The 15,995-nt window shown below is 38.0% G+C and overlaps 1 protein-coding gene across 6 annotated transcripts in view; it reads right to left on the reverse strand.

Moving 5' to 3' along the window:
* ZNF280D (zinc finger protein 280D) overlaps positions 1-15,995 on the reverse strand; it is a 99,816-nt gene that overhangs the window by 7,029 nt on the left and 76,792 nt on the right. For all 6 annotated transcript variants that reach the window (XM_073652925.1, XM_073652924.1, XM_073652920.1 and 3 more), the window contains 8 exons: positions 13,218-13,364; positions 12,950-13,084; positions 12,199-12,500; positions 9,436-9,576; positions 9,141-9,203; positions 8,269-8,387; positions 8,081-8,120; positions 3,049-3,094 (listed from right to left, as the gene is read on the reverse strand). In XM_073652925.1, coding sequence (XP_073509026.1) covers positions 3,049-3,094; positions 8,081-8,120; positions 8,269-8,387; positions 9,141-9,203; positions 9,436-9,576; positions 12,199-12,500; positions 12,950-13,084; positions 13,218-13,364 — 993 coding nt within the window. The remainder of the gene's footprint in view (positions 1-3,048; positions 3,095-8,080; positions 8,121-8,268; positions 8,388-9,140; positions 9,204-9,435; positions 9,577-12,198; positions 12,501-12,949; positions 13,085-13,217; positions 13,365-15,995) is intronic.

Genomic DNA, 15,995 nt, shown 5'->3' on the forward strand with positions numbered 1-15,995 from the left:
AATTCTAATTCAGGGGTTTGCTTGATTTTTTCCGCAATTTAATTTGATGCAAATTTAATGTGCTTCAATATGCCTGGAGGTCTTTCTAAAAAAACAAACCCCCTCTCACCTTGCCGTTCACCTGTACCAATGCCACAGCCCTTAAGACCAGTCTGCTGCAGAGCTCCCTGCGGCCTCTTATGTATTGCTCTTTGTCCATCTTAACTCTGTGCATTGCCTCCTAGACGAGTAGGCCACTGATATTACAAAAAGCATTGCCCGAAGCTTCTGATGCAGCGGCTGTGGTGGCAGGACATGCGAATTGCAAGTTGAGTTTTAGTTAACGTTTTGCAACCTAGCTTTGGCCCTCTGTAAATCAGCAAAGTGGCATCCAGACACCATAATTTACACAAAGTGAATCACAACAAAAATTCAGATTTAGGAGAATCTGATCTTTCATGTAAAAACAATTTGCTTATTTCTATGGCGCTCCAGTTCTCAAAATAGCAGCTGATGGAAGAACAAGTGACCATACATCGCTATCAACCTCCTCCAAATGAAAACACTTCACTTGTGAAAGATGCTTTTCAGTTGGAAAAGGCTGATTGACAAGTCTGTCCACATGCCCCTTCATCATCATCAGATAAAGTCTGTAAGAAGGGCTGCACTAACAAGTGTCAGGGGTGGGGGGACATGTAATACTTATATATAACCAAGTGCCACAAAATCATTTCCCCAACACATTTGTAACATAAAGATAAAGAGGACAATCACTTTATTATGCAGCCAAAGCCGGAAAACTGTGCTACCATTTAATGAAGGTTATGTCAGGATTTATACTGTATGTTTCTTTATATAAGTTGTATAGGCTGTTCAAGCTCCATCCACCAGCACTGGTTAGTAATATCTTGTATGGTCCACTCTCCTTTGTCTTATTGTTATGGTCATTACACATTACAGATAATAATAGTCCTTATTTATATAGAGCCAACATATACAACAGCAAACACAACCAGACATTACAGTGTAAAGTCCAACAAACATTTCAGTTAACAGTTGGCCAATACAGATGATTTCCTACATAACAAATGATTGTTTGTTTTGACCAATGGCTGACTGATGAATGTTCGTTAGTGCCAAAAAGCCTGATTGGGCATGATGGATTTTTTTGGCTGATCACGAGCACTGGATAGATCATTGGCAAAAATAATCTAACATCGCCAATTCGCTCTGAGATGCTTTATTTACAGCTAATGAACAATCGTTGGTCTAACCACCGGCTCACCTTGGTCTAATGTATAAGTGCCCTTAAAAAGTAACAATGCAATAAATAGGAAATAGATCCCTGCTCACAAGAGCTTGCAATCCATGAGGAGTCAGGGGTGACATGAGATAAAAGTGGTTGTTTTGCACAATGGTCCATCCATCCGTTTGGAAAATCATGGTAGTACATAAAGCTGGATGAGCCAGGCGTATAGCTTGTGTGCGCATATGAGTGTATGGAGTATAAGGTTGTGTGCACAAGTTCCAGATTTGGTGCACTTTTGCCATGCAGATTTGCTAGCAAAACCTGATGTCAGCAAAATCAATGAGAAACCTGAAGTGTCAGGCACACGTTGAGTATTTTTGACTTGTAGATTTGGTGCAGAAAATATTCTGCAGCATGTCAATTCTCTGTGCGTTTTGCCTGCGTTTTCACCCATTGAATACACAGAAAAAACGCAGGCAAAAACGCAAAGTATCTGAGACTGTGTTTTTCTGCCAAGAGATGCGGAAATGGTGCAGGAATTTCAGCATACAAAATACTAGACGTGTGCACATACCCTTAGGGTTATTCCTAAAAAAATAATGGGTCAAGTTGGGGGGAAAATGGAGAAGTTACATTTAGGAGAGTGTGAAAGGCAGAGAAGGATTTTAAGCAAGTGAAAATAATATGACTTGGAATATACATGGATGGCAATGGCAAGTGGCATAAAGACATCAGCTGCCATAAAAAAATGAAAATATATCTGTGGCCATAAAAACAATATATGTCCATGTACTAATGTATGTAATAAGAGTACAAAATTTAATTTTGTTCCATCACTTTCCCATATCTATAGAACTGCCCAACAAGTTTTTGCAAACAAACTTGTTTTGCATCTTGAGGCTATGGCCCCACTATCAGTATTCGGTCAGTATTTTTCTCAGGAGTGGGTGATAAATGCAGAATTGGTGACTTGTTTCTATTATACCTTTTCTCTGATTGTTCCTCACCTGGTTTTGGTTCCCACTCCTGAGAAAAAATACTGACCAAATACTGATAGTGAGGCCATGGCCTTATGGACATTCACAAAGACTAGTTCCTAATGTAGAAATAAATAAATGTACATAAATAATTCACTGAAAAAATGTGATACTGCTATAAAAATAATAATCCTAAGTACACAATGTTGCAGAAATTCATTTTTTTTTAAAGAATTCCAATGGTACTAAATATGAAGTTGGAAAACCCTCCCCCACTCCAAGGAGGTCTTTCATGACTTTATGTGGGACATGATGGGCAAAATAAACAAACAAAATAAATAAAGACGAAATAAGAAAAATACCAAAATAAATTAAAAAAGCCACTGCTAGACCACTCCTTTAAAAAAAAAACAATAAAAAAACTACACATTTTAGAGGCAAACATATACAGTATACAACCATAAAAAATACAAATGTAAAAATGACATAAAAATTAGGCCCCAAAGATCATGCAAAAGAGGTCAAAATTAGTTGAATAACCCAGAAAAAAATCGTTTGCTCTCCTAAAACCGAAAACCCCCTCAGAAAATGCACCTGATAATAAATGGGAGAAAAAGGCGCAGTCCAGATCTGGTTAAAAATGTATAGCTTTTATAAACATACAGGTTAGATGTCCATTTAAAAAATGTATTTTTTATATATCCGCAGGAAGGAAGATACTTCATGGGCATTGTCTGAAATCTGAAAAACTAGTTCATGCTGCGTAAGTAAATGTCTGATGTAAATGTCCACTTGCGTTTTCTAAAAAACAATGTTCATATAAAGTAAAAAATATTTTCATACCTGTCCACTGATTTGCTTCAGCTTTACTGAAGAATGAAGTCTTGATCTAAAAAGAAAGATTAATAAAGTAGAAAATAAGATTATTTGGTTGAAGAAAAATACACAATCCACAGAAACATTGTGGCAAACATGTAGTGAGTAGATTTTATTACATGTGGCACAATTGTTAAACTAAAAGAAAAACAACATATGATAAAGATAATAAGTAAAAAGAAGATCAAGAAAGGTAGTAATGTCTTATATATATTGTACACAATCTACTTTAATCCACTACACAGAGAGTCTAATCTAAAGTACACAGGGAAAATGTTTCACAGGAGTATTAAGTTATCCAACTCTTATTTAAAGAATCTCTTATCAGATAAATCCGCTTATTTCTCCTCCTGGACTGATCTTTCACTTAAATTCAGGGATAAAATCTGCATTCAGTAAGGACAGATTTCCCCATTAATGAAATAGGGGATGACAGTTTGTGCTTATAAGATTCTATGAAGAGAGAAGAGGGGAGAAGTAGGGATGAGCTAAGGGCAGACAGACATTCTTCTGAATGTTCTCCTGAAACAGTTACAGTACTCCATAGAACTTTATGGGCACCAATTGCCATCTGCCATCTCCAATCTCTGTAATGGGAAAATCTATCTTTACTGAGGAACCATTTTATGGGTGAAATAAGAATTTTGAGAGTGAAAGATTGGTCCAGGAGGAGAAAGAAACAGATTTCGCTAATAAGATAAATTGCAAAGTTTCTTATTTTCATGTGCAATTTGTGATTTAAGAGAAAAAAAAAGTTTTTTTTTTAATGGCCGCAAAGCAGAGAAAGGCATTAAGTTGTCAAAATAGCTTACATTTACCTAGTAAATTCCCCTCCACTCCTGGAGGTCCAGTGTTTTTTTTTAAATTAATTAACTATAAAGCCTATGCATTGTAATATGCAGCCAATCACTGTCCTCGTTGTCAATGGTCAAATGCCTACTGCACGGTCATCACAAATGAGTCTAGTGATTGGCTGCAGCAGTCATATGTGCATGAACAGCACATTAGTACAGTTTACAAAGACTGTGGGCTCACTGGAGTGCTGGCGCTGGTGTGAAGGAATATACCAAGTGTGTATAAATTTAATTTCTTATTTTAAAGCATTTTATGCTGTGTCGCCATGTTAAAAAAAAATTTGGACAGCCCCTTTAGGCTGTGTGCCCACGTAGCATTTTTCAAGCGTATATGCTGCGGAATTTCCGCAGCGTAAACGCTTGAAAAACGCATGTATATCCGCACCCCATGGTCCCCAATGGGATTCCGCAAGTTCTATGCACATGCTGCGGATTTTTCCGCAGCGTTTATGCCGCGTTCAAAAATCCGCAGCATGTCATTTAATTTTGCGTTTCCGCAAGCGGAATTGCCTTTGTCCAATGCATAAAAAACGCAAGGCAATTCCGCATGTGGAAAACGCGTGATAAACGCGCAAAAAATGCGCGATAAACGCGTGCGGAATTCCGCATGCGTTTTTCCGGGAGAGGACTTGCATTTATGCAGCAGAAATTTTCTGCTTCATAAATGCAACGTGGGCACATAGCCTTAACATAGCAGAAAGGAGAATGATATAAGGGAAGGATAGCTTGAAAATGTCCAGTTAATAAGGTTAGTGTTTTTAAAGGCATCTATAAGGACAGATGCATAAAGCATAATAAAACAAAGAGAAAATAATATATATAGTTATAGGTTTTAAATGTTAACTATCTCACCGATTAAAATACAGCCCACCCAACTTACATGGATGAAGAAAATATTTAGACTGTAGTGTATAATTATGTATATATTTCAGCAATTGCCAGTAATTACCTAACCTACCGTACAGCACTATGAATGATTTATTTATTCAAGATACACTGTTGAAGCGATAAGATTGTTTGACAGGAGTGTCCTGTAAAGTCATCAGTTCTAGAAGTCTGGCTAACCTTTAACAAGGATTTTTCTTGCTTTAAGAAATACCAGGCAAAATATTCTATAGTGACTGCAGCAATGAAGTTAGTTGTTATGTGCTGAACTGCTGCATCTAGCCACCACACCTGTCTTGTGGGGTTATTTATCATGGCCTAAATGATTCATGACAATGTTCACTTCTGTGATATTAAGCATACTAGGCTATTTTGTTATATCTCTGCCTAGTGAAAAAGATTAAGTGATATTTTGTTGCAATTTAAGTATCATATTTGTGACTACATTTGTTTAAAAAAAAAAAAAAGACAACTACACAACCCAATAAAGGGTCACCGATCAGTTTAAAGCATTCAAACAACAATAGTAAAAAAAAAAAAGAATAATAAAAAAAATTCAACCTGTAAGAAGTAACTTTTTACAGAGAATTTTCATATTAGGGTTCGCTCCCACTTGCGATTAAATCGGACAAATGCAATCCGATAAAAACAATTATTAATCAATGATTCTGTGCTCATATGTGTTTTTTTTCAGCTTTGATCGGATTGAGTTCAGACTGAAAAAAAACCCCCGCAGCATGCGGAATTCGGATTGCACGCACCCATATAAGTCTGTGTGCGTGTGAAACATCGCACTGCACTCTGATATCACCCGAGTGCAGTGCGATTCCCGTCGACACCGGCAAAAGAGGAAATGGAGAAATTACTTTCTCTGTCTCTCCCGCAGCTGTGCTGCGACCCTTTGATGAAAGAGGATCGGAGCACTGACACTCGGCTCACACTCGCAGCAGAGCAGGAGCTCTCGCATCAAATGTGATACGCTAGTGTGCCTCTGGCCTTCCTCTGTTACCATGGCTTGCACTAAAGAAATAATATCACACATACCAGCCAGCACTTATTCCAATCATAAGTAATAAAATCAAATTGTTGATACCCAAGTGGTAAACTTTCTCCTTGCGTAGATCGCCAAGTTAGAATGGGAAGACTTATAGGACATGCAATGCTCCTCTGTGAATTTAAAACATGCAAATAGCGTATTCTCTTCAGAGTCAAAAAGGGCAGGAACTGTAGTGTCACCTATTGGATGCAATCCTAAAATTCAATATCTTTCTTTTAAAATGGAACCTGTCATCTGATACATGCTGACCAAACCACGGGCAGCATGAATCATATCCTGGCTGCACAACTGTAGCATGGTATATTTTACTCTGAAATGCTCAGAAAAAAATATACTGTAACGAATTGGCCGGGGACCGTAGCCGGAGACAAGACTAGTCCAGATCCATCCCTGTCTGGCTTTACCCAGCACTGCTAGAGGTGATTGACAGGTCTCTCGTTATGGCATCCTGCCAAGATAGCTGTGCAGTGTCTCGAAAGAGCTACAATGAGGGATGATGTCATGGAAAGTGATTTAATTACAGTGCAGATAGCTCATACCAGGAAGTAGCAGTGCCAAGGGCTGTATAAAAAGGCCTGAGAAAAGATATATGCTGCAGAAGGGGCCTCTGTATAATGAGTTCTGTATATAGGGGGCTGAGAGGAGGGATATACTGGAGCAGGTGGCTGAAAGGAGGGATTTACTGCAGGATAGGGCTGTGCTTAAAGGGTTTGAGAAGATATACTGCATAAAAGGCCTGTACACAGAGGATAAGATAAGACTTGTGCTTGCTGCATACTGCAAAGAAATCAGTGATGTGAAACTGCAAATGCTGCTCTATTGATGCATATGACAGAGAATCATCTTTTGCTATATGCATCCATAAAACGGCATTTGCAGTTTCACAAAACTGATGTTAGTAGCAGGCAAGAAACACAGATCTGCACTGCCGTTTTGGAGGAGTGCCAGAAGATTTCTGCTAGAACCAGCTAAAGACGTAAAACCACAATACAGCTATACTGATGTATCTGGTAGATTACAGTGATTCTCAACTCCAGTCCTCAAGACCCACCAACAGATCATGTTTTCAACATTTCATTAGTATTACACAGGCAATAATTCCATCACCTGTGCAATACTAAGGATGTCCTGAAAACATAATCTGTTGGTGGGTCTTGAGAAGTGGAGTTGAGAACCACTGTTGTAGAAGATGAAATTGTTCAGGCCAGGTACTGTATTGGTACAGGGAGTGCACAGATGCTTAGAATTAAATTCTACACTTATATTAGCTTGATGATAACTCGGAGGAGTGGGGCTAGTCAGGGTCACAAAGGAAGGGGAGCGGGGTGTACAGCACTGAGGAGAAGCAAGTATTGTTGGTAAATTTAGTTGTATCAGATAGTAAAAGGACTGAACACATTTTAGCCTAATTGCCTTAGCGTAAAATAAAAAGGTTAATATTAGATATGTTAGAATAACGTCAAATGGAACTTCTCAACACAATCCCCAAACGTCTCCTCAATGTGCAAGCCTTGTGGGGATGAGTTAAATGAGAAGTGGTCTTGCAAGAATAGGGAGGCTGAACAAATGGTGGTGGGCTCCTATTAATTATACAGGATAGGTGCTATATAAGTTATTGTGGGAGAAAACTTTAACATACAATTATAATTGAGAGATTTTCATGAGTATGACAATATGGAAACAGATCTTAACATAATTCAAACAAGGTAAGCACTATGCTAAGCAAAACTATGGCCCACATTTATCAATGTATTGATGCATTCTTCTTGCCGCATTTTACTCCAAAATTATGTCTCACCTGCTGTGTGACATTTATTTACAGCTGCGGCAAAATTTAGAGCTATTTGTGCCATGCATGTCACTTGTTATAGCTGAAGTGAAAAGTGGATGGTTTGCTAAGGATTATGCACATTTATGAAATATAACTTTTCAAAAAGACAAAATTCTCTGGCGTAAAAAAAAGTGGCATCATTTTATCCGGTTAACGGCAGAAGGTCAAGCAGTGAGTGTGTCCGTTTTATCAAAGAAGGGAACTTACAGTCATAGATGTGTCACAATGTAAGTCAAAAAAGCAGTTTAGCTTTAACGTAGAAATGGACTAGAATGATGCCACTTTTGATAAATGTGGGCCTATATTCTATGCCTTGAAGCCAAACACTAATGTTATAGCACTTTGAGGGCAGTAAGTAAAAGTCTAACTTACATAGACATGTCTCCTTGATGAGTTGAGGATAATATGGAAACTGAGATCAAAAGAAAAAAAAAAAAACATGAATTCACTTTAAAAAAAAAAATGTCACTGTTTACAATACTAATGATTAAATTAATAGTGATGGATGAGAAAAGAACTATAAAAATAAATAAGAAGGACAGAGGACAATCTGCTCTTACCATTTTCTGTGACCACTTGGCATGAATGAGAGGGATTTTCACTCAAATGTTTGGCCATGTCATCTAAACCAGAAACGTCAGTCAGGAAATCACAGTTCAGGCACACCACAGTTATACGCCTAATAAAGCAAAAATAGTAGTTGTTATAGTTGTTAAGACATTTATGCATGTAAACAAGTAATTTATCTTCATATCCATATGTCAGAAATAGCTTTACAATGTACATCCAACTTTATTCCAAAATTGTTTTTAGGTCCAAAAAGTGCGGAGTGTGAGGTTTTCCCCTCATACATTTATCTCCGATCTAAAGGATAAGTGATAAATGTGATATTATTAGGGTATTCGCCACAGATTACAAGCAAGGCCCCCTTCACTCGTCCGTATAAAACCGGTACTGGAAAAACAGCACCGTTGTCCGTGTTTTGGATCAGTAAGTCATCAGTGTGCCTGCAATACCACATTTTCGTAGGTTGTATTTTTTTTTAATGGACATTCGCTTTATGGAAAGCAACAGTTAATAAATTAATCTGAGAAACAAAATACATTTTCAAAGATATATACAGTCCAAAAAGAGGTATTCAATTTTAAATATTTCATACCCATTGGCTTAGTGGCTTAGGACGGCGGCATCAGCATCTCTTGATAAGCCCAGTGATTGGCTGCAGCATGCACATGTGTTGAAGTCATGATACCACCGATGCAGCCAGTCAACAAAGACAAGAGAGGCATTGCTGGAAAAGCAGTGGGTGGATAACTGATTATATTATTCTTCTCTAGTGCACTCATATGGGCATAAAATCATTTCAAACAGAAGACCAGGCAAAATATTAAAAAATGTTGTGTTAGCATCTGACTTCCAATTAATAAAATACCTTTTGTCAATAGGGCCCTTCTTAGTGACCTTGGAACGTTTGCTGGAATTCCTGCCGTGACAGCTACATGTGGAGAACAAAAGATTAATTTGTTATAATGTCTGTGAAACAGAGAAACCCATATTGTAAAATTTGTATCTTACTAGCGTCTCTATCATTTTGTAAGAACATGTCAGATATGCCCATTTTAGTGCTGTGTACTTGAAAGTATCCCAGCATTAATACATTCTAAACAACGAAATACAAGCAAAGGAAATGAAGAGTTTAGTTCTGAGATATCGGCCTCCTCACTTACCTCAGCGCATGGCTCGTATACGCTTTATTACAGTTGGTACTGAACTTGCATTTGCTGCAGTGCACATACGTGTGAAAATGACCTTCAAAATCTACCACTTGACGGCGACACTCAATGCATTTATGTATTCCTGGAATAACCCTAGTCAGGACAAAGATAGAAAAAAGAACATCTAGTTCTAAAGATAGTAAGAGAGCAGTTTAACAAGTATTTAATTGTTTAGTGATCCATAGTATTCAAGTTTACTGTGTGAAGTATAAAAAATATGCAGTGAAAGTGGATATATCACTATATTTCACAATAGAAACGGCATACTTTATTAAATAGATCTCCTAGACCTGATGAAACTGTTGTACTTCTTACTTTAAATGGACATATAATCTTTCTTGAAAGTTTCCCTACCTAATACTAAAATTACATTTTGAGTATCACTACACCAGGACTTATAAAATGCTTGTTTTAATTTTAGTATTATACAGTCAATCTGAACTGTAATATCAAAGTTAGTACACTAGTCTCCACAGGTATAGGAGACCTATTTAACCCCTTCACGACCGCCGATGTTGGTGCTTTCTGGGCTTTGTGCAGCGCCGACATTTCTCTACGATCAGCGGTCTTGCAGTGTTTGGGACCCCCAGATTCCTTCAAGCACTGGGATTACAGTGCAGAGCGATAGCTCTGACCAGCGACATCATCGGGACCGGATTGGCTCAGGTCCCAATGATGTTACTCTTGTGTTATCTTCTAGATGCCGCAATCAATAGTGACCATATAAAATTCTGTGACACTTGTGGTGTCAATATGATCATTGCATCCCTAGATGAATTAATTGGGAGGTGTAGTTTGTAAGATGTGGTCACTTATGGGGGTTTCTGATGTTCTGACACCTCAGGGGCTCTGCCAATGTGACATGGCACGCTCATACCATTCCAGCAAAATGTGCACTGCAATATGGCGCTTCTTGTCTTCTGAGCTTTGCACTGTGCCTCAATAGTATTTTTCGACCTCTTATGGGGTATTGGTGTACTCAGGATAAATTATATAACAAATTGTACTGTTGGTTTTCGCCTACTATCTGTCTTGAAAATTACAAACTTGGGGCCAAAGCAGCATTTTAGTGAAAAAAAATGGTAATTTTCGATTTACTCAGCCCAATGTTAAACAATTCTGTGATTCGCCTGAGGATTAAAAATACTCACTACTCTCCTAGATGAATTTCTCAAGAGGTGTAGTTTCCAAAATGAGGTCACTTGTATCGGTTTCTGCTGTTTAGGCATGTCAGGGGCTCATCAAGTGTGACATTGCGTCTACAACCTATTCCAGCCAAAATGGTGTCCCTTCCCTTCTGAGCCGTGTACCCAAACAGTAATTTTCCACAACATATAGGGTATCGGTGTACTCAGGAGAAATTGCACAACAAATTGTATAGTCCATTTTTGTCCTGTTACCCTTGTGAAAATGAAAAATTTGGGGCTAAAGTAACATTTTTGTGGGGAAAAAGTTAAAATTTTCATTTTACCCCTTCCTTTCTTTCCTGTGAAGCACCTTAAGGGTTAATAAACTTCTCAAATGTGGTTTTGAGCACTTTGAGGGATGCCCTTTTTTAAAATGGTGTTACTTTTGGGTATTTTCTGTCACATAGGCCCCTCAAAGTCACTTCAAATGTGATGTGGTCCCTAAAAAAAGTAGTTTTGTTGGAAAAATTAGAAATCGCTGATTAACTTTTAATCCTTCTAACTTCCTAACAAAAAAAAATATGTTTAAAAAATGATGCTGATGTAAAGTAGACATGTTTGAAATGTTATTGTGATATAACTATCTGGTTTAAACTGCGTAAAAATGAAGTTTGAAAATTGTGAAATTTTTGCCAAAATTACGATATTTTCACAAATAAATGCAAAAAATAGCAACCTAAATTTACCACTATCATGAAGTACAATATGTCAAGAAAAAACAATATCTCTGAACCACTGGGATATGTTGAAAAGTTCCAGAGTTGTCTCCACATGAAGTGATACTGGTTAGAATTGAAAAAATTGGCCTGGTCAGGAAGGTGAAAATATGCTCTGGTGTGGAAGGGCTAATAATGTGTGCAGAGTGTATTGTGAAATTTGGAGACAGAAGCACTTTACACCAATATACTATTGCACAAATACAGTGGGAAACGATTCAATTACAGATTTACATGTCCTTCTTGGTCTCGTCCATTTTTCTTTGTCTCTCAAAATAAAAGTGTTGCTGCCAAATTTGTTGTATTGCATCATTGGCCAAGTATCCTGTAAGTTTTACCGCTGCATAGCTCTATGTAAAACCAGAAAGGCATTTTCAAAAAAGTAAAACAAAATTGAAACCATTCATTTCAGACCAAAAATGACCACTCGATCTTCGCCGTGACGTGTGGCTTAGCTTGGGCTTCCAGTGATGGCCTGCAAATTTCTTGTGCGTTATAAATTATTTTATAACTGCAGAGTTTAACAACAACGAAATAAAAAATCCAAGAGAGCAGATCAAGTTTCCATCAGGATTTGCATGTGTAACACCTGTTCTTGTAATGAAAAGGTGCAGATGATAGGCCAAATAAGACCAAATTTGTCTTTATGGCAATAATTTCTAATAACTGTCAGTTTTAGATTGTGTCCTATTGTGCAGTTAATAAAATGATGGGATTTCTATTTATTTCATTGTGTGAAAATAGTTTCTTGGATGCTATAACTCTATTATCATAAAACAGATATTTTTGATAGCATGGTAAATCAAAGGTACCTTAGGTTTTGCAAAGCTGTATTAATTATTTTAGTTCTTCTTGCAGGGTTCACAGATGCAGGCTTTTTTATAGGAAACTTGACTTTTAAAGGATGTGTAATTTTTTTAGCTGTTAATTTCCGATTATTGCTAGGGCCCATAGTTTTCATTACTGGAAGAGATTGGGGTAGCGTGTAATGAGGCAGCTGAGGAGAGGGGTGTGGTGGAGTTGCTGGTAGGTTTCTGGAAATAGAGGAAGTGGGAGAAGAAATGGGAGAAGAAACTTGATTTGAAGATGCTCCAACAGATGCCCGAATTGTGACCTGAAGTTATAAAAAGAAAAAAAATGGATATATTTGATGTATATATTATTTAGCCTTACTTTTGCAAAAGTGTTCTTAAGCATATGTTTTGACATGACAATAAGAAATTACAAAAGGGTCATAAAAGTAGGGTCAAGTAAATTAAGCCCCCAGTGAATTCCTGAAGGAACAGATGCCAAAAATCCCGTCAATAGAGAGATGGCCGCAGATTCCACTCTCCCATCTAAAATGTAATGTTTTTGATTCGTGCACTTTTGCATAATACTCATTAATTCCAATACAATATTTCTACCAGCTTAGACAAGTTCATCAAAAAAGCTTAAAATACAATTCTTAAAACAAAAGCTTAACTTAGTAAGCAAGTGTGACGAAAAAAAAAGTGTTTAATGGGCTGTATGTGACCTGAGCTCACCCATTTTCTCATGTGGTAAAAATGGCTCTCAACACACCTTTGTTCCTGGAGGAAGACCTTCTAGTTGTTTTGGTTTCTTAAATGTTCTGTGATGCTGAGTTTTATGATCCATTTTCTCCTTACAAGTCAAAAACTGCAATCTGCACTTAGGACATCTTAAAACACCTTTATTCTGAAATGGAGAATGTAAGGATTTTTTGATAAAAGAATACAAACAGTGTTCGCATGCATAGAAGTTTTACGTAGAAACCGTAGATATTTTCACTAATAAATATAATACTGACAATTCCCCAACTGTAACTAACCTGGTGCTTCATAAAATGCTGCATGTAAGGCGTTCCAGACTTGATAACTTTTAAACAAAATGGACATAACAAACTTTTTGTGTTTTCATGGGTATTTCGAAAATGATTATCAACATCAACAAAAACTGAAGACCTGTAATTGCACACCTACAAGAAAAGGGTAAAGTAATTAATAAAAAGTGGATCTTGAGATGATATGACAATTTTTTCTATACAGATCATCATTTACATAGATCACCAAAGTTTTTTTTTAATGTAGGATTGGGAAAAAGAGTGATGATTGTTGTGATTGATGCGTGAGGCACTGGGTCATATAGACTATAAAAGAGGTGCCCAAAATTCCATTTATAGTGGATAAAAATATTTGCTGTTAGTAAAAAGTAGAATTATATCCATAAAACACATTCTGGAAATATAAATAACACTTCTTTAAAGGGAACCAGTCATGTCCTTGAACGCTAATAACCTGCAGATATGAGGTTAATTGGCAGGTTAATTGTGTTTTAAAGCTGTGCAGCTCCCACACTGAGAGCCTGGCTGCTGGGAGGAAATTAACTTTATTCCTACCGGCAGCCTATGGCTTTCAGTCAGAGGGTGTGGCCTACGCAGCTTCAGTCACTGCTCAGTATACACAGTGGGTACAGAAAGTATTCAGACCCCTTTAAATATTTCACTCTTTGTTTCATTGCAGCCATTTGGTAAATTCTAAAAAGTTAATTTTTTTTCTCAATAAAGTACACTCTGCACCTCATCTTGACTGAAAAAAACAGAAATGTAGAAATTTTTGCAAATTTATTAACCCCTTTCCGAACTGGTACATAATAGTACGCACCACGTCCGCACCCCCTGTTCAGCGCAGACTCCTGTGCTGAGCCCGCACTGAACCGGGAACATGTCAGCTGATTTATACAGCTGACATGTGCCCGCAACAGCTGCGGGTGGAATCACGATCCACCCGTGGATGTTAACCAGTTAAATGCCACTGTCAATCTCTGACAGCAGCATTTAACATTGCCGCACATGAAGTGCGGCATTAGCCCCACCCATCGGTGACCCCGTTACGTGATCGCGAGTCACCAATGCGTGGGCATGACAACCCGGGGTCTGCAGCAGACCCCTGAGGTTGTCATGTAAAGATTGATATGAGCACCACCTAGTGGTCAGCGCTCATAGCACAGGAGCATTTCTACTACATAGAGGCGATCTGCTCATAGCCTCTATGTAGCAGAGGCAATCGGACTGCTGCTTCTAGTCTCCTATGGAGACTATTGAAGCAAGCAAAAAGTGTAAAAAAAAATGTTTTTAAAAATATTAAATAAATTAAAAAAATATATAAAAAAAAAAGTTTAAATCACCCCCCTTTTGCCACATTCAAAATTAAAATAAAAAATAAACCCGACATACTCATATTTGGTATCGCCGTGTTCAGAATCGTCCGATCTATGCAAAAAAAGAATTAATCTGATCGGTAAACGGCGTAACGAGAAAAAAAATTCCAAACGCCAGAATTACATTTTTTTTGGTTGCCGCAACATTGCAATAAAATGCAATAATTGGCGATCAAAACATCGGATCTACCCTAAAAACATCAGTCTGGCGCGCAAAAAATAAGCCCTCTCCTGGCCCCAGATCCCGAAAAATGGAGACGCTACGGGTCTCGGAAAATGGCGCCATTTTTTTTTTAAAGCAAATTTTGGAGTTTTTTTTCAGCACTTAAATAAAAAAGAACCTATACATGTTTGGTGTCTACGAACTCGTAATGACCTGGAGTATAATGATGGCAGGTCAGTTTTAGCATTCAGTGAACGTGGTAAAAAAAAAAAAAAACAACAACTGTGAAATGGAATTTTTTTTGCAATTTCACAGCACATGGTCATAGGTATTCAGACCCTTTGCTCAGACACTCATATTTAACCCTCCGTCAGGGGCAACTGATCTGACAGGCGCAGCTCACTTAGTTTCATTTCTCTATTTTCAGTGGTTTGTCTGGGAAACACCCTCCTCCCAGTACCTTCCTAACTTTAAAGGCTGTGTGAAACCTGAGAAGCCATTTATTACATTCATATTAAGGTAACTGATCACTTTTAGAGCATTGAAATTTAAAAAAAAGGAAAATATAGCCAATTTTCTAGCCTGTGCCTGACAGGCGCAATGCCTCTAAACTCGTTATGAAACATATTGCCCCTGACGGAGGGTTAAGTCACATGCTGTCCATTTCTTTGTGATCCTCCTTGAGATGGTTCTACTCCTTCATTGGAGTCCAGCTGTGTTTAATTAAACTGATAGGACTTGATATGGAAAGGCATACACCTATCTATATAAGACCTCACAGCTCACAGAGCATGTCACACCAAATGAGAATCATGAGTTCAAAGGAACTGCCCAAGGAGCTCAGAGACAGAATTGTGGCAAGGTACAGATCTGGCCAAGGTTATAGAAGAATTTCTGCATTACTCAAAGTTCCTAAGAGAACAGTGGCCTCCATAATCCTTAAATGGAAGAAGTTTGGGACCACCAGAAGTCTTCCTAGACCTGGCCATCCAGCCAAACTGAGCAATCGTGGGAGAAGATCCTTGGTGAGAGAGGTAAAGAAGAACCCCAAGATCACTGTTGCTTAGCTCCAGAGATGCAGTAGGGAGATGGGAGAAAGTTCCACAAAGTCAACTATCACTGCAGCCCTCCACCAGTCGGGCCTTTATGGCAGAGTGGCCCAACGGAAGCCTCTCCTCAGTGCAAGACATATGAAAGCCCGCATAGAGTTTGCTCAAAAACACATGA

This window comes from Phyllobates terribilis, unplaced genomic scaffold (genome assembly GCF_046119375.1).
Source record: "Phyllobates terribilis strain yellow unplaced genomic scaffold, ASM4611937v1 Scaffold_11__3_contigs__length_659146591, whole genome shotgun sequence".
In the NCBI taxonomy this organism is placed as follows: Eukaryota; Metazoa; Chordata; class Amphibia; order Anura; family Dendrobatidae; genus Phyllobates; species Phyllobates terribilis.